General features: G+C 35.5%; 1 protein-coding gene across 2 annotated transcripts; it reads right to left on the reverse strand.

Moving 5' to 3' along the window:
- Positions 1-7,705: 7,705 nt before the first annotated feature.
- Positions 7,706-17,109, reverse strand: LOC139867253 (histidine--tRNA ligase, cytoplasmic-like). Of its 2 annotated transcripts, none has more exons than XM_071855598.1 (7): positions 16,987-17,109; positions 16,755-16,795; positions 9,191-9,342; positions 8,861-9,097; positions 8,609-8,746; positions 8,169-8,459; positions 7,706-8,017 (listed from the first exon to the last, which is right to left on the reverse strand). In XM_071855598.1, exons 1-7 carry the CDS (start codon positions 17,007-17,009, stop codon positions 7,736-7,738), a joined length of 1,164 nt encoding a protein of 387 aa, XP_071711699.1. In that variant the 5' UTR covers positions 17,010-17,109; the 3' UTR covers positions 7,706-7,735. The 2 variants fall into 2 exon arrangements, with proteins under 2 accessions (XP_071711699.1, XP_071711700.1); XM_071855599.1 differs by having other exon boundaries at positions 7,845-8,017; positions 8,210-8,459.
- Between the last annotated feature and the right edge of the window lie 2,125 nt (positions 17,110-19,234).

Raw genomic sequence — 19,234 nt, forward strand, 5'->3', positions numbered from 1 at the left:
CCCGAATCAAATAAAACGTAAGCAGATTTATTGTCAATAAGAAACGTACCCGTAACAAGCTCCGGGTCTTCCTGTGCCTCTGCCGCATTAATATTGAAAACTCTTCCGTGGCCTTGTCCATTCGTGTTCTCCTGGTTCGGGCAATTTCTAATAATGTGGCCCAGTTTTCCACATTTATAACAAACTACATTGGCATAACTTGCTCCGACACTACTTGCTCCGCCATTACTCGTTCCGACACCATTTTTTCCTTTCGTTCTATTAACCCCTGGTCCGTAGACCTCACACTTCGCCGCGCTATGACCATTTCTTTTACACTTGTTGCAAAATTTAGTGCAGAACCCCGAGTGATACTTTTCACACCTTTGGCATAGCTGCTTCTGATTGTTGTTGTTGTTGCGGTTATTATTGTTGTTGGGATGATTGTTGTAGTTGCTGTTATTGTTGTTGTTGTTGTTGTTGTTGGACCGTTTGTTGTAGTTGCGATTGATGTTGCGATTGTTGGGATAATTGTTGCGATTATTGTTGTAATTGCTGTTGTTGTTGTATTGGTGATTCTTATCACCGTTTTCCTCCCACTTTATTTTGACTTGCTTCACATTGGCCTCTTCAGCAGTCTGTTCTTTAATTCTTTCTTCAATCTGGTTCACTAGTTTGTGAGCCATTCTACATGCCTGTTGTATAGAGGTGGGCTCGTGTGAACTTATATCTTCTTGGATTCTTTCCGGTAATCCTTTCACAAACGCGTCGATCTTCTCTTCCTCATCTTCGAATGCTCCCGGACACAATAGGCACAATTCTGTGAATCGTCTTTCGTACGTGGTAATATCAAATCCTTGGGTTCGTAACCCTCTAAGTTCTGTCTTGAGCTTATTGACCTCGGTTCTGGGACGGTACTTCTCGTTCATCAAGTGCTTGAATGCTGACCACGGTAGTGCGTACGCATCATCTTGTCCCACTTGCTCTAGATAGGTATTTCACCATGTTAACGCAGAACCTGTGAAGGTATGCGTAGCGTACTTCACTTTGTACTCTTCAGTACACTTACTTATGGCAAACACCGATTTGACCTTCTCGGTCCACCGTTTCAATCCGATCGGTCCTTCGGTTCCATCAAATTCCAAAGGTTTGCAGGCAGTGAATTCTTTGTAGGTGCATCCTACACGATTTCCTGTACTTCCAGATCCAAGGTTATTGTTGGTATGTAGCGCAGCCTGTACTGCGGCTATGTTTGAAGCTAGAAAAGTACGGAATTCCTCTTCATTCATATTCACGGTGTGTCGAGTAGTCGGTGCCATTTCCTTCAAAATAGTCAAATGGAACAAGTTAATCATACAGAATATTAAGAGTAGTTAATAGTATTTCGTAGCATAATATGAACTCATTTATAAAAGCTTTTTCTTCATATTAGCGTTTTATAAGTTTAAATTCGGGTAGTACCTACCCGTTAAGTTCATACTTAGTAGCTAATATACAATTCAACTACTACAATTCTATATGAAAAACTGATTGTAATAATATTTCGCGTTCAAACTTTTATACAATATTTTACAAACTTACAATACCGCTTATTTTACATAAAGCATGAAATATAGCACACAATAACTTTGATACAAGATAGTTGTGAAGATAATTCTAGCTAGTACACAAGTCGTTCAGCAAAGGCAATAAAGACACGTAATTCATACGTCCAGAAACAAGTCATGCATTCTGGTTTTACTAGGACTACTTCCCATCCTTGGTCTTGTGGAACATAACCGTTATGGCCGTTGATAAGACAGCGTGTTGTAACGTCGTCAAAGGGACGAGGGTTACGTAATGACCAACAGTCTCATAATAACCTAAAAACCTCATTTCTTACCCCAATTACCGACTCCGCCACTTGTGGGAACGTTTTGTTTAATAGTTGTAGCCCGATGTTCTTGTTCTCACTTTGGTGAGAAGCGAACATTACTAACCCGTAAGCATAACATGCTTCTTTATGTTGCATGTTAGCTGCTTTTTCTAAATCACGAAGTCCTATATTCGGATATACTGAGTCAAAATAATTTCTTAACCCGTTGCGTAAAATAGCATTTGGGTTCCCCGCAATATATGCGTCAAAGTAAACACATCGTAACTTATGGATTTCCCAATGTGATATCCCCCATCTTTCGAACGAAAGCCTTTTATAAACGAAGGCATTCTTGGAACATTCTTCGAATGTCTTACAAACTGATCTCGCCTTAAATAGTTGTGCCGAGGAATTCTGACCGACTCTAGACAAGATTTCATCAATCATGTCTCCGGGTAGGTCTCTTAAAATATTGGGTTGTCTATCCATTTTGTGTTTTTATACTGTAAAATAGACAAGAGTTAGATTCATTAAAAAAATACTTATTAATACAAGCAATTTTTACATATATCATAAAGCATAAGCACACTATATTACATATATTACACCACACGAATACAACTATCTTATTCCGATTCGCTCGTTTCTTCTTGTTCGGTTTTGGTTCGTTTTGCCAAGTTTCTAGGGATATATGATGTTCCCCTAATACGAGCCGTCGTTGTCCACATTGGTTTAGAAAACCTGGTGGTTTAGAGGTTCCCGGGTCATTGTTACAACTTAAGGACTTCGGGGGTTGACGATACATATAAAGTTCATCGGGGTTGGAATTAGATTTCTCTATTTTTATGCCCTTTCCCTTATTATTTTCTTTTGCCTTTTTAAATTCAGTTGGGGTAATTTCTATAACATCATCGGAATTTTCGTCGGAATCCGATTCATCGGAGAATTGGTAATCCTCCCAATATTTTGCTTCCTTGGCGGAAACACCATTGACCATAATTAACCTTGGTCGGTTGGTTGAGGATTCTCTTTTACTTAACCGTTTTATTATTTCCCCCACCGGTTCTATTTCTTCTTCCGGTTCTGATTCTTCTTCCGGTTCCGACTCTTCTTCCGGTTCCTCTTCGGGAACTTGTGAATCAGTCCACGAATCATTCCAATTTACATTTGACTGTTCATTATTATTAGGTGAGTCAATGGGACTTGTTCTAGAGGTAGACATCTATCACATAATATCAAACACGTTAAGAGATTAATATATCACATAATATTCATATGTTAAAAATATATAGTTTCCAACAAAAATGTTAAGCAATCATTTTTAAAGAAAACACGGTCGAAGTCCAGACTCACTAATGCATCCTAACAAACTCGATAAGACACACTAATGCAAATTTTCTGGTTCTCTAAGACCAACGCTCTGATACCAACTGAAATGTCCCGTTCTTATTGATTAAAAACGTTCTATATTAATTGATTTCGTTGCGAGGTTTTGACCTCTATATGAGACGTTTTTCAAAGACTGCATTCATTTTTAAAACAAACCATAACCTTTATTTCATAAATAAAGGTTTAAAAGCTTTACGTAGATTATCAAATAATGATAATCTAAAATATCCTGTTTACACACGACCATTACATAATGATTTACAATACAAATATGTTACATCGAAATCAGTTTCTTGAATGCAGTTTTTACATAATATCATACAAACATGGACTCCAAATCTTGTCCTTATTTTAGTATGCAACAGCGGAAGCTCTTAGTATTCACCTGAGAATAAACATGCTTTAAACGTCAACAAAAATGTTGGTGAGTTATAGGTTTAACCTATATGTATCAAATCGTAACAATAGACCACAAGATTTCATATTTCAATACACATCCCATACATAGAGATAAAAATCATTCATATGGTGAACACCTGGTAACCGACATTAACAAGATGCATATATAAGAATATCCACATCATTCCGGGACACCCTTCGGATATGATATAAATTTCGAAGTACTAAAGCATCCGGTACTTTGGATGGGGTTTGTTAGGCCCAATAGATCTATCTTTAGGATTCGCGTCAATTAGGGTGTCTGTTCCCTAATTCTTAGATTACCAGACTTAATAAAAAGGGGCATATTCGATTTCGATAATTCAACCATAGAATGTAGTTTCACGTACTTGTGTCTATTTTGTAAATCATTTATAAAACCTGCATGTATTCTCATCCCAAAAATATTAGATTTTAAAAGTGGGACTATAACTCACTTTCACAGATTTTTACTTCGTCGGGAAGTAAGACTTGGCCACTGGTTGATTCACGAACCTATAACAATATATACATATATATCAAAGTATGTTTAAAATATATTTACAACACTTTTAATATATTTTGATGTTTTAAGTTTATTAAGTCAGCTGTCCTCGTTAGTAACCTACAACTAGTTGTCCACAGTTAGATGTACAGAAATAAATCGATAAATATTATCTTGAATCAATCCACGACCCAATGTATACGTATCTCAGTATTGATCACAACTCAAACTATATATATTTTGGAATCAACCTCAACCCTGTATAGCTAACTCCAACATTCACATATAGAGTGTCTATGGTTGTTCCGAAATATATATAGATGTGTCGACATGATAGGTCGAAATATTGTATACGTGTCTATGGTATCTCAAGATTACATAATATACAATACAAGTTGATTAAGTTATGGTTGGAATAGATTTGTTACCAATTTTCACGTAGCTAAAATGAGAAAAATTATCCAATCTTGTTTTACCCATAACTTCCTCATTTTAAATCCGTTTTGAGTGAATCAAATTGCTATGGTTTCATATTGAACTCTATTTTATGAATCTAAACAGAAAAGTATAGGTTTATAGTCGGAAAAATAAGTTACAAGTCATTTTTGTAAAGGTAGTCATTTCAGTCGAAAGAACGACGTCTAGATGACCATTTTAGAAAACATACTTCCACTTTGAGTTTAACCATAATTTTTGGATATAGTTTCATGTTCATAATAAAAATCATTTTCCCAGAATAACAACTTTTAAATCAAAGTTTATCATAGTTTTTAATTAACTAACCCAAAACAGCCCGCGGTGTTACTACGACGGCGTAAATCCGGTTTTACGGTGTTTTTCGTGTTTCCAGGTTTTAAATCATTAAGTTAGCATATCATATAGATATAGAACATGTGTGTAGTTAATTTTAAAAGTCAAGTTAGAAGGATTAACTTTTGTTTGCGAACAAGTTTAGAATTAACTAAACTATGTTCTAGTGATTACGAGTTTAAACCTTCGAATAAGATAGTTTTATATATATGAATCGAATGATGTTATGAACATCATTACTACCTCAAGTTTAGTAGGTAAACCTACTGGAAGTGACAAGAAATGATCTAGCTTCAAAGGATCTTGGATGGCTTGAAAGTTCTTGAAGTAGGATCATGACACAAAAACAAGTTCAAGTAAGATTTTTACTCGAATTAAGATAGTTTATAGTTATAGAAATTGAATCAAAGTTTGAATATGAATATTACCTTGAATAAGAAAGATAACCTACTGTATATAACAAAGGTTTCTTGATCTTAGATGATTACTTGGAATGGATTAGAAAGCTTGGAAGTAAATTAGTAAACTTGAAGGGATTTTTGAAGTGTTCTTGAAGTGTTCTTCCTATGATGATTATAGTTTGATTCTTGAAGTGATTTTTGATGAAGATGATGATTAACTACTGGAAAAATACGTTCATAATAGTGTGTGTGTATTGAGAGAGAATTAGAAAGAGAATTGGAAGTGAAATGGAGTGAATGATGAGTGGTAATTGGTGAGTGGTGAGTGGTGTTAAAAGGAGTTCTAGTTAGTTGACTAGCTCATGGTAGAAGTTAAAATTGATTAGTCATACATGACATTATCAAGAGTGGAATCCCATGCTAGTTCCTATTGGTATATACTCATAGTAAGTATGTTTTGAAGCTGTGTATAATACGGGTAAGAATACGACTAGAATTCTTGATGAAAGAAAAGAATGGAAAAGTAACTGTAACCATTTTTGTTAAGTATGAGTGTTTTGATATATGTCTTGAAGTCTTCCAAAAGTATTTTAATACATCTAAATACACTACATGTATATACATTTTAACTGAGTCGTTAAGTCATCGTTAGTCGTTACATGTAAGTGTTGTTTTGAAACCTTTAAGTTAACGATCTCAATTAATGTTGTTAACCCATTGTTTATTATATCTAATGAGATGTTAAATTATTATATTATCATGATATTATGATATATTAATATATCTTAATATGATATATATACATTTAAATGTCGTTACAACGATAATCGTTACATATATGTCTCGTTTCGAAATCCTTAAGTTAGTAGTCTTGTTTATATGTATATAACTCATTGTTAATATACTTATGGAGATACTTACTTATCATAATCTCATGTTAACCATATGTATATCCATATATATCGTCATGTCGTTTTTACAAGTTTTAACGTTCGTGAATCGCCGGTCAACTTGGGTGGTCAATTGTCTATATGAAACATATTTCAATTAATCAAGTCTTAACAAGTTTGATTGCTTAACATGTTGGAAACATTTAATCATGTAAATATCAATCTCAATTAATATATATAAACATGGAAAAGTTCGGGTCACTACAAAACCCTAAACCCTAAACTCTAAACCGTTCGTGTTAAAAACTCAATCTAAATCCTAAATCTAAACCCTAAACCCTAAATTTCTAAACCCTATAAACCCTAATATCTAAACCGCAATAGCTAAAACCTCAACATACGCTCGAAAAACACGATAATTGTTATATCTTACTTCTTCGAGCGTTTTCCCGCCAAAATAAAAACATTTATCACAAAGTGTCTCTACTAAATGTTCATATTTTCATCCCATCTATAATGTTCGTGAACAAAGTTTTTTTTAAAAACGAAAAAAAAAAGTTTTTGCTTCTCCTTGCTTCCCCCCGATTGGTTACTTCCCTCTTGATCCTACCACTTTGAAATTATTTTGTGTGTCAGATAAATGCAATGAGATTAAAGTGGTTCTCTGTTTCACTTATTAAAGATTGTGTAGCCTTTTGTCATGGGTATTAGGCTGGCTGCTTTGTGTTCTTTGAATATCAACAAGTGGTTAAACTAAAACTTCACATTCAGAGAGATTTTTCTGCGGATGTAAATTGGTAACGACCCTTGCAAAACTGATTATCTGAAAATTTAAGCACTTACAGGATGGTTCGTTTAATTAGTCTTCTCTTTTTCTAAAGGAAACTGAAGTGATGATATGGATAATGTATGCACCAAAAGTGTAAAGCAGGGGATCTAAGTGAATAGGTCAAACTATGAGATATATCTCATAGTTTTGAACGAGTTGTTTTCGGAAAATCTTAACCACATACTTACTTTCCAATGATGTAAAGAGTTCTATTAAGAAGCTAATTAAAGTGTCGTCGTTTCTGAATATGGATCTAACAAACCATCACCTCACCTTGATGATGTAGACATGTTTTTAAAAGAAGAAATAGATAGAAAAGCATAGATTTAAAAAAAAAAAAAAAAAAAAAAAAAAAAAAAAAAAAAAAAAAACCTACAATTAATAATAAGAATTGACCCTGATCATTATTGCTGTAAAACACATAAGAGCAAAAGTCATTTTCACAGTTTATATCTATGCATCAGTAAAACAGACACTATAACTTAGACCAGATTCAAGAGAATGGAAAATTTGAATTTGTGCCTTTTCGAAATAGATCAGCTTTCATTATTCTTGATAGTATGCATTTGCTCCAGTAAAACTTTGTAATCAACAAAACTTTTTTTTTTTTTACTCTGGTTTCTCCTCCCTTTCCAAACTGGAAATATCACTTTTCAACACTTAAACTGATGCATTTTCGGGGGGGCTTAATTTCCGTCCATCACCTTTTTTATCCACGGGTGGTTTCGACTTGTTGTTTTTGACAGCTGTATTATTTTCCGGTTTAAGATCTCGACTGCTGCTCTTAGCATCGACTTTACCCAAGTAATCAAAATCTTTTTCCAAGATTCTGTATACATACTCTATTTCAAAAGTGACACCAACTGCAGTAACAGGTTTTGAACCAAACATGCCTATAAGGTTATCGTAACGTCCTCCAGAAGCAATCGAAACAACCTCCTCCTGCAGCATCATAAACATGCAGACAAGGTTATTCATTTTTATAAACAAACAAGTTTGAAAAATCCCAATTGACCCATTTATTTAGGCTTTAAGTCTTGATTGCCAGGCATCATATAAACTACTACACGCTCCATTAAAAAAAAAAACCAACCTGTGTGGTCCCCCACTTTAAAACAGCTTCATATATCATACCGGTGTAATAGTCAGGGCGTCTTGACAAACTCAAACTCAAATCAAGAAACACTTTATTGGTAAGACGAAACAAATCTAAAACTCTGAATGTCTTTTCCAACAGTTTCAATACCTGCATTAAGGAGGCGGCGCTTTTAAATCGACCATATCGCTTACGTATTCTCGAAAATACAACTGAAGGGGGGCCTCTTAGCGACAAAAACCAACCAATTTTCTTCACTGTCTCAACATCTAAGCCCTCGTCTTCCATCTATAAATGACGAAATATTTTCATATTATTCATTAAATAAATGAAACCACATGATTACAATAATAATTAATAATAATATTAATAATAATAATAAAATTCCCATAAAAACAAGTCAAAAATTCCAATGAAATGATTCATTTAAAACTTACCAGTTCCTTTTTAATCTGATCAAGTGAGTGATTATCTTGTAATTTATCGATACATGAACAAACAGTTCGAAACTTGTGACGCGGCACACCAGATATAACCAACATTCCATCCAGTAGTTTTTTGTGATTCAACTTTATCTGGTTTCAGAAAGCAGGGGCGTGATATAAGTCGATGTTAATAATAATAGGTTGAATGAATATATTATTAAAAAGGATAGACGAGATTATGAAACGGAAATTAATTAAGTTTACCTTATAATCACCCATATCGAGCCCATCCAGCACTTTTTTCAAAATATAAACTACATGGACCTCTGCTGATATTGCTTCATCACCGGCAAAGTCAACACTACATTGATAGTATTTTTCATTGTCCCTATACACTATTCCCAATTGATACGCTTTGAATGACTTTAAACAATTTCTACCAACATATCTAGCAAAAGGGACAACTAGATCATACTGCTGCACACAAAGCTCTTTACCATCCTAAAAATATAAGACCAAATATGTCAATTAAAAATATAAAAAAAAAAAAATAAACAAAAAAAAAAAAAAAGTTTTTTTTGATATGTAACTAACCTCGTTAACCAGGTCATCTGAATCTTGAATAAATTTCGAATAATCTTCCCCGTAAATCTTTTTAAATGTTTCTTTTAATTCAATCACGGGAGTCTCAAATGTCATACCCGTATCAACGTGCCTCCTAAACACATCGATGATTGCATAGGTTGCTGCAATAACAATATAACAATAAGAATAACAACAATATTCCGGTAACTTGTTCTAGTTTTTTCAATTCATTGCTCCTGTTTTTTATCTTATAATTGTTCATCTGTATTCGATCTACCTTCCCACCATGTATCCATTCCACACATCTCCTTTCACACCCAAAACCGATGACCGCCGCCCTTACACCACCGGCACCACCGCCAACCACATCAATTATCGCCCCATCAATGAAGGTATCTGGGTCACTGTCGACCGGAGTAATCGAAAACCATCAACCAAATCCTCCAATAATCCTGACCTTCATAACACTAAACCTAATATTACCAATCTAAACTCTTCATCTAATCTCATATACAATCACTTTAAACAACGAGAGGCCTCTATCAATCTAATCAAACAATTCGGTAAACCTAAAACCAACACATCCCCACCACTGAAACCTATTGATAAATCCCGTATCACCTCTTACATGTTTCATAATTTCCCTGATAATTGGTCCTCGGTCGACTTCTGGAACATTTTTAAACGATATGGCAACATTCATGAAGTCTACATCCCAAACAAAACCCTTAAAAGTGGCAAAAAATTCGGGTTTGTTCGGTTCATTGACGTTCCTGAGTATCACAAGGATTCACTCGCAAGACGTCTATGTCTTGTAGTTGCTGGTGATTTTCTTCTCAAGGCATATAAGGCATGGGATAACAACTCTAAAGGCAGCAAAAAACCTATTCCTCAACACACCAATAAACCTACAAACCCCCTTCATACTAAACTGAGCACCTTCAATACTACGGATGACCGAAGTTACATGGAAGCTACCTAAAACAAACAATCGTCTTCAGCCAAAATTCCATCTATTAAGGTAAACTTGAACGAGCCTCTAATCGATCTTCTGGGCCACGCGGTTATAGGTAAGGTTAAGGATCTCGAATTTCTTGAATATTTTCATGAGATTTGTCAAAGCGAAAACCTCAATGGTTTCTCTATCAAATATCTCGGGGGCCATGATATAATGCTCGTATACGATGACAAACGACCGGCCCTTGACATGCTTAATAATCCGGGGCACCCTCTATGGAACTGGCTCGATGATATTACCCCCTGGGACCCGGAAGAGTACTCAAACTCCGGTCGTTTAGCTTATATTAATATTTTTGGTGTCCCGATCACTTGTTGGTTAGAGTCTACTTTCCGTGATATAGCGAGTAATTGGGGACAGGTTATCGAAACCTTTAACTGTTCCATTACCAATGACAGTAACCAAGATCTTTCACACGGTTCGGTTATCATCAAAACCATGGATTTTAAACCTATTGATGGGCAAGCTTTTGTTATACATGGTGAATCCAAGCATGCTTCGGTTTTTGTTAATGAAGTACAAAATTTCCCAATGTTTAACTATCAAGAAGATTCGACATATGAATCTAATTCGGATAACGGTTCGGACATTAATGAACCGGTTTCTGACGAGGAGTCTAATACGGAGGATGATGATCCTGCCGATGATATTCCACAGAATGTCCCTACGGTTTAAAATCAAGATAAAACCTACCCTGGCAACACCTCTGACCAAAATTCCAGTAATAATTTACCGGAAAATATAACACCCTCCCAACCATCGAAACGCATGGAAACTTGCAACTTCAATAATTATTCTTCAACTATCCACCTCGACCGCCCTAACGTCCCTGTCCCCTCTACTGATGTAATCCACGATGATAATATCGATCCCATATTTATCCCAGACGCTACTGTACCAGAGTCCCCATCTCCTGATAACCCTAATGATAATCCAAATACTCCAATTACCTCTGACCCACCTGTAGCCCATGTTTCGCCAAGCCCACTTAACCGCTCTATTTCCACCGAAAATAACTCAAGTGAGCCCACCTATCAGCCCAATACCCCCCACAACCATACCACCAGCCCACCAACTCACAGTTCAGGCATCCCCATCGATCAGGTTACTCATGATCCTACCACTCCAGATACCCACATCTCTGAAACGGCTCCAGACATCCCTATCTCCCCTAAACAGCATCATCATATTTCGCCAGTGGCCCTCATGCCTGATCCACCTCCTACACACACCCGTATTGACTCCTCCGATCCATTTAACCTTGATGAATTGATCTCCATCGGCAAAACTAAAACCAAAAAGAAAAAAAAACCCACTGTTCGAGCAAAATCCACCTTGATTCCAAAAGACAAAGATCATCCGTTCAAAAGAAGTATCAAAGATGATATCCTTAAGGTGAACCCCTCGAGTCAAATCCCACCTGAGGTCCCTCATCCTAACCCAAAAAACCGTCCTAGATCAAACATGCTATACATCAAACACCTCGCCTGGAGTGGACAAAAACTAAGGTTCTCACAATTAACAAATCGTGGCAAAACTTCATCAAGCTCATCAAAAGACGTAAGCATGGACACAAATGAATTTGGGCAAAGCATCGGTATCCGTTGGAACTCAAGGTAACCTCGCTCCTTCTCTCTCGTCTTTACTTTTTGTTATAAATGTGTACGATCTCTCTTAATATCCGGGGTATTGGGCAAATGGGTAAAATTAGTTGGCTAAAGCGTATTTGTAATAAGGAGAAACCCACAATTCTAGGACTACAAGAAACAAAGTGTGAAAAAACCGAAGATAATATTATTGAATCATTCTGGGGTAATTCGGATTTCAAATTTGTACAAAAAGATTCGGTCGGTGCCTCAGGGGGAATCATTACGATTTGGGACTGTAACATATTCTCCTTCGATTATGCTATTGAAGGAGAATTTTTCCTGGCAATATGCGGATCATGGGCGGGTTATGATTCGAAGATTGCTCTTGTCAATGTCTACGACCCACACTCCCCTTCCAAAAAACTCAGACTCTGGGCTGAACTTACCTCTCTCGTAAACTCTCTCACGTTCCCTTTCATCATTTCGGCGATTTTAACGAAGTTAGAAACACTTCGGAACGCATGAATTGCGAATTTAACCAACATTGGGCTAACAATTTTAACAATTTCTTTAACAACTCCGGACTAATCGATTTGCCCCTAGGTGGGAAAAAATTCACTCGAATCTGCATAAAAAAAATGAAGTTTAGTAAACTAGATAGATTCCTTGTCTCCGATGAAATCTTAAAACTATGGCCCAACATCTCTTCCAAAACTCTAGATCGTGACCTCTCGGACCATTGTCCCATTCTTCTTAGGAATACATTCGCAGACTCCGGACCTAAACCTATTCGCGTTTTTAACACATGGCTCGATCTCAAGGATGCTGATTCCGTCATTGCTCGGGCTTGGTCAATTCCAATGACCGGTAACCGCCCTGATTGTATATTCCGTAACAAACTCAAAAATGTAAAAATGGAACTCAAAAAACATAGTACACAACTCGATAACATCGACTCCCAAATCCTAGATCACCTTAATGCCATTAATGAATGGGAAGCTATAGCCGAAACTAGACCCTTGTCCGAAACTGAGAAAAATAATTGGCTAAATGATAAATTCTCTCACATTGAAAAAGAAAAAATTAAAACTAATATGTTAAAACAAAAATCAAGAATTAAATGGGCTCTCGAAGGTGATGAAAACTCGAAATACTTTCATAATTACATTAAAAAACGCACAAGTAAAAACAACATACACGGCATATCCATTAATGGAACTTGGATCGAAGACCCAAACATCATTAAACATGAAACATATCTTTATTTCAAAAATCTCTTCAAATCAAACAACCTTAGCAATCACTGTTCCTTCGATAATGCTCCCCACTTTCAATACATCTCCTCCCAGGATAATCTCATTCTCGAGTCCGAACTCCATGAAAAAGAAATCTGGGATGCACTCTCCAACTGTGATAGCTCAAAGGCGCCAGGCCCCGATGGTTTTAATATGAAATTCTTCAAAAAATACTGGGATCTTATAAAACACGACCTCATTAAAGCACTCGAATGGTTTTGGACCAACTCTGAAATCTCCAAAGGCTGTAATGCTTCTTTTTTCACCCTCATACCCAAAAAACCTAACCCTATCGGTCTGAATGAATACCGACCTATTTGTCTAATCAGTAGCTATTACAAAATTCTGACCAAAATCCTCTCTAATCGTCTCGCCAAAGTCATTCACAAGGTCGTTGGGGTTGAACAAACAGCCTTCCTTAAAGGCCGCAACATCTTAGACAGCGTTCTTATTGCTAACGAAATTATTGATGAATTTAAACGTAAGAAACGCAAAGGTCTAATTTTTAAAGTCGATTTCAAAAAAGCTTTCGACTGTATCGAATGGGACTTTCTGTTTAATACCATGCATCACATGAGATTTGGCCAGAAATGGATTAATCTCATTCGTGCGTGTCTTTCGTCCTCATCCATTTCCATCCTCGTTAATGGCTCCCCTACAACGGAGTTCTCCCCTGAAAGAGGCATCCGCCAAGGGGACCCTATCTCACCTTTCCTCTTCATCATCGTCGCCGAAGGCCTCAACATCCTCGTTAAACGTGCTCTTTCTAATGGTCATATACATGGTATCAACGTCGGAAACGATAATGTTACTGTTACCCACCTCCAGTATGCCGACGATACAATTTTTTTCGGGGAATGGAGTAAAAGGAATGCCAAAAGCATTTCCAAACTCCTTAAATGCTTCGAAAAAGTTTCTGGACTCAAAGTCAATTTCCGAAAAAGCAAACTCTACGGTATTGGAACTTCCCCTTCTGAAACCGAAGAAATGGCAAATTATATCAATTGTTCCACAGGTACCACTCCTTTCACATATCTCGGCCTTCCCATCGATATCCCCACATCACACCCTTCATCTTGGCACCCTATCGTGGAAAAGTTCGATAAAAGACTATCCGATTGGGCGGCCAAAACCATTTCTTTTGGCGGCCGACTTACCCTCGTTAAATCCATACTAAGTAGCATACCGCTTTACTACTTTTCTCTCTTTCATGCACCTTCTTCTATCCTTAACCTCCTTGAGGCTAAAAGACGCAAATTCTTTTGGGGAGGGACATCTTCAGAAAATAAAATTAATTGGGTAAAATGGGATCAAATACTTCTTCCTTACGAAAATGGTGGGTTAAATGTGGGCTCCCTTTTTAGCAAAAATATCTCACTACTATGCAAATGGTGGTGGCGTTTTAAAAACGAGGAAAATGCGCTTTGGGTTAAAATTATCACTAGTATCTACGGGAGGGGGGGGGGGTTGGAATTTAACGTTTCTTGCAGGAATATTTCAGGTCGCACTGTTTGGAAAGAAATCATTAAAGCTGGCAAAGTCGCGAACAACTCCGGGACTTCATTTTCATCCGCCATCACAAAATGCCTCGGAAATGGTGACACTATCAAATTCTGGAATGACATTTGGTTTGGGTCAGAACGCTTCAGCACACTTTTTCACAGGTTATACATGCTCGAGCTCAACAAAGAAGCAACTGTCGCTGAAAGAATCACTCAAATCACCGGAACTTCTTTTGGTAATTGGTGTTGGACACGTCCTCCAAACGGCCGTGTGCTCAATGAATTATCGAAACAAAACAATATTGTATCCTCCATTACACTATCAGACAAACCTGACCCTTGGAAATGCACTCTTGACCCCTCGGGTACTTACACCACCAAATCTATGGCACACTTGATAAACTCCCTTAAGCTTGGTGGTAACGCTCTCAACACGACGATTCCTCGCAACAATCTACTCCCCCAAAAAGTCTTCATTTTCATATGGAGAGCATTTCAAAAAAAGATACCGATTCGATACGAATTAGACAAACGTGGCATTGATCTCGACTCCATCTTGTGCCCTTTATGCGAGACAGAAATAGAATCCGTTGAGCATTCTCTTGTTCTTTGTCCAAAATCGGCTCTAATATGGAAACACGTACTAGATTGGTGGGCCCAAGACATCTCAATAATTTCCAATTTAAACAATGCTATTATCAATAATCAAGCCTTCGCTCTCAACAAACACGGATCTTCACTATGGCAAGCAACCAAATGGATTACATGCTACATAATCTGGAAACATAGAAACTTAAAAGTATTTTCCAAAAAAGTTTGGTCCCTCGCCTCGATTCTCTCCGAAATTCAAACTCAAAGTTATAGTTGGATTTCCAAAAGATTGCGCAAAAAGAAATCAATCATGTGGCATCAATGGCTCATTAATCCTTCCTTCTTCGTGGCGGATCCTCCACATCGTGTCGGTATCGGCTAATATAATACTTACACTCATGTGTAGCCATCGAATACCATTTCTTCTATTGAGGGTTTGATTAATCGGGTTAGTCTGTAGTAACTTTGTTGGCGCTTGATCGTCACTGTTCCTCTCTCTTCCCCGGCTTGACGTTTCAAGTTCTTATTCCCTCTTTAGTTTTTATAGTATCCGTCGGCTACCCTCGATAAATAGATTCCTACAATATGTATCTCCATTTCAATTGTATAGATGTGTATAGGGACTTGTAATTTAATTTTCCATTAATAATAATAATTTTTGCTTTTCAAAAAAAAAACAATAATCTCTCTCTTATCTATAATAATAATAATCTATAATAATAATAAAACTATTATGGTACCATTAAAAAGGTTAAAAACCCACGTGGCAAAAATTCTAATCCTTAGATGAGTTTCTAACAGCCATTTAATATCCTGATGGCACCATTAAGGATTCTTTTAAGAATCCTAATTACCCTATTGCCCATGATTACAGGCGGTTACAAGTAACATTCTGAGTCTAAGTTACCCTTAGATGAGTTCCAACATTTTAAGCACGAGTAACGTCCTGATGCCTTGGGTATGGTTCTAACGAAAAAAAAAAAAACATTATGCCTTATTGAGTTAATTGAGATTTATCTTGTATTGAAGGGGTCAATGGATCATATCATAAGCTTGCTAAACGGATTGGGGTTGATCACTTCACGTCATTCTTCAGTATTTTATTAAGTTGGTGTCACAAACCATAAAAGTAAAGTTATTAGTTTCCAATTATAAATGTCAGAGTTTACAAGTATAAAACATCAATACGGGTAACACCTAAGTTACAGGAAGTGGCTACTGATTTGATCTCCAAAAGGTCTTCTTCATCAGGTTAATGATTACATAGTGCCAAATAGTTGTATTATATATTATTATTATTTTTCTTGATTAGTGTTTGTTGAATTAATATATTTGAATTTCTTTTAAGGTGTTCTCAAACGTATTATATGTTGTAGTATTATTATTATAGGGTCTTGCTGAAGCAAAGACGGAAATTAATGTATACTCCATATATGTATTCGACGTCGATTCATGTTTTAATCCCATAAATTTGGGGGTTATATAACCTAGTACCATACCAATACTACTACCAATAATAAATAAATAACAAAATAATAATTAATAATAACAATAACAATGATAATTAATATTCCGAACCTTTTTTATAATCATCAAGAGATGCTACCTTTACTTGTTTTCTGATACAATCAATCAATCAATCAATTAGTTCATACAATAATAATAAATTAAACCTACTTTTAATAAACAAACGAGGATTTTAATTAATTCCAAAGACTGAACCTGAAACCCATTTCCTAGAGAAACATAAAACTTTATGTTTTGTGGAATCGATTTCATGTTTAGAACGAACTGAATTCAAGGAACGTACCTGTTACTTGTCGCGAATTCCATCTGTGAAGAGTCTGGAACGATCGATTTAGGGTTGGTGAAGTTTGAAACGATCGATTTAGGGTTGGCGTAGGGATCTTAAATAATGGCAAGTAATTGTAAGTAATCGTATGTAATCGGCTATTGGGCTTTCCAAATCGCGGCAAATTTTAAAACGACCCCCTCACATCTCATATTTTTTTTCTCTCTTTCTTAATTACTTTTAATATAAAGAATAAAGAATAATAAAATAAAATTTGTTTTCCTTCTATTTATACGTTGTCTCACTTGAATGGTTATTTTGTGCATCGTTAATCTTTATATTTTAATATTAGTTCTTCTTTAATTTATTAATTAAATTAAAATTAAATACATTTCTATATAAAATAAAATAAAATATATAATAATAACAAAGAAGAGAAAGAAAAATAACAGAATCTCTCAAATAATTATACAGTTTGCTTTTTTATAAAAAAAAGGTGTCTATCTTCTTATTTTTATTATAACTTTATACTAAATCCCATGAACATGGGTAATATTCATGGTGGCAAACATGTAAATACCCTCAACTTTGGGGGTATTTTTATAATTGGGCTTTTTCTTTTTCTTTTTCTTTTTTTACTTTTTCTTATTATTTTTTTACAACTTTTTCCACTTCTTTTTTCATTCATTTAATTTAAACTTTTTATTAACAAATCGTTAATTTTAATAAATGTTAATTTAACTTACCCTTAAACCGATCAAAACAATTCCGTAGCGAACCTATTTTTTTTTATAGGAGTAACTTTTTTCCATTTCCTTGTTTCCTTACTTTTTCATTAATTTATTTATTTTACCGTTTAGTTATTTGATCGTTAACCGTTTTTCAAACGTCAAATTAACTGGCCATTAACCGAATAAGCGCATCCCGCAGCGAAGCGCGAGTTTTTTATCCTCATTTATTACATTAATAAATGTCAACTTTTGCTTTTCTCATAAAAAAATGTGTATCTTCTTGTATAATCCACTGACAAAAAACAATCAGTTTAATCAAAAGTGACGGTTATTTTATCTATGTATGAAAGTGGACTATAAATATACGACGGAGTGAAAAAGTATAAAAGTACTCTAAACATTTATTTTTATGGAAGCAGAATATAAATATTGGACAATTGTTTGAAAATGCATCGAACTTTCACCATATTCTTATTGTATACATCAAACTTTTAAATATTCTATTGTATGCATTCAACTAATTAAATTGTTCTATTGTACGTATTTAACCTATTATAACATGTCAACTTCAAGTCACCTGCTAGACAAAATTACATCGTTGGTCCATCATGCTTGTTAGATATTACATGCTAGTCATTTATGTTTATTTTGACGTTATTAGTCCCACGTGTTTGTTCTAGTCTTTGATCATCTTCATCTAATCTCGTCTCATAATCATCTCTTAAACTAAAACTCAAACAAATATGAGATTCATATTCCAAATCAAATTCACCAATAAATATTCACATGTAAGTCAACAACTTTGTTCGAAAAGTAACATTATATTAACATCTCTTTTCGAAGCACAATTTATTCATCTATCTACACATATGAAATTATCCAAATAAATTTACTGTGCAAATCAATTCTAGTTTCAAATCTCACATACTTGTCAAATGTCTTCACTCCTTCAAACAATAAAATAGGTCACTGCATGCTTGAAAATCAATATATCCCCAATATTTAATTTAACCACAAAACACACCTAAACTCCAACAATCGTCAGAATTTCATCTCAAACTTTATCTTTATCATTTTTTAGATCCGTCATGTTATTTAGTTAAACATTGTGCACATGAGAAACAAGATGAGCAATTGACCACCACCACCATTCGACACTTTCAGATCGGCGTTTTAAGCAACCATCATCGCCACCATATTCGACACTCTTAGATCTACGACACATGGTTTCAATTGCGTTTTTAATTGCGTTTTCAGTCGGAATCTCATATCTACGGTTTCAATCGCGTTTTTAGATCGGCGTATTCAGGTGAAATCTCCTGGTTTCCAGTCTAGGTGCGCTAATTGGTTCCAATCGAGGTATGACGATTTTTACAGGAAAACGATGTACAGTTGTTCCTTCTCAAGTTCATTTCATTTCATTTCATTCATTTACTTTTAATTGTTTCTGAGTTTTCGGCATCGATCGTGTTTGTTACGGATTCTTAGCATGTTATAAGTACTTGATATGTTGAGTAGGGATTTTTTTAGTTAGA

The sequence above is a fragment of the Rutidosis leptorrhynchoides genome, chromosome 9 (genome assembly GCF_046630445.1).
Source record: "Rutidosis leptorrhynchoides isolate AG116_Rl617_1_P2 chromosome 9, CSIRO_AGI_Rlap_v1, whole genome shotgun sequence".
Lineage (NCBI taxonomy): Eukaryota > Viridiplantae > Streptophyta > Magnoliopsida > Asterales > Asteraceae > Rutidosis > Rutidosis leptorrhynchoides.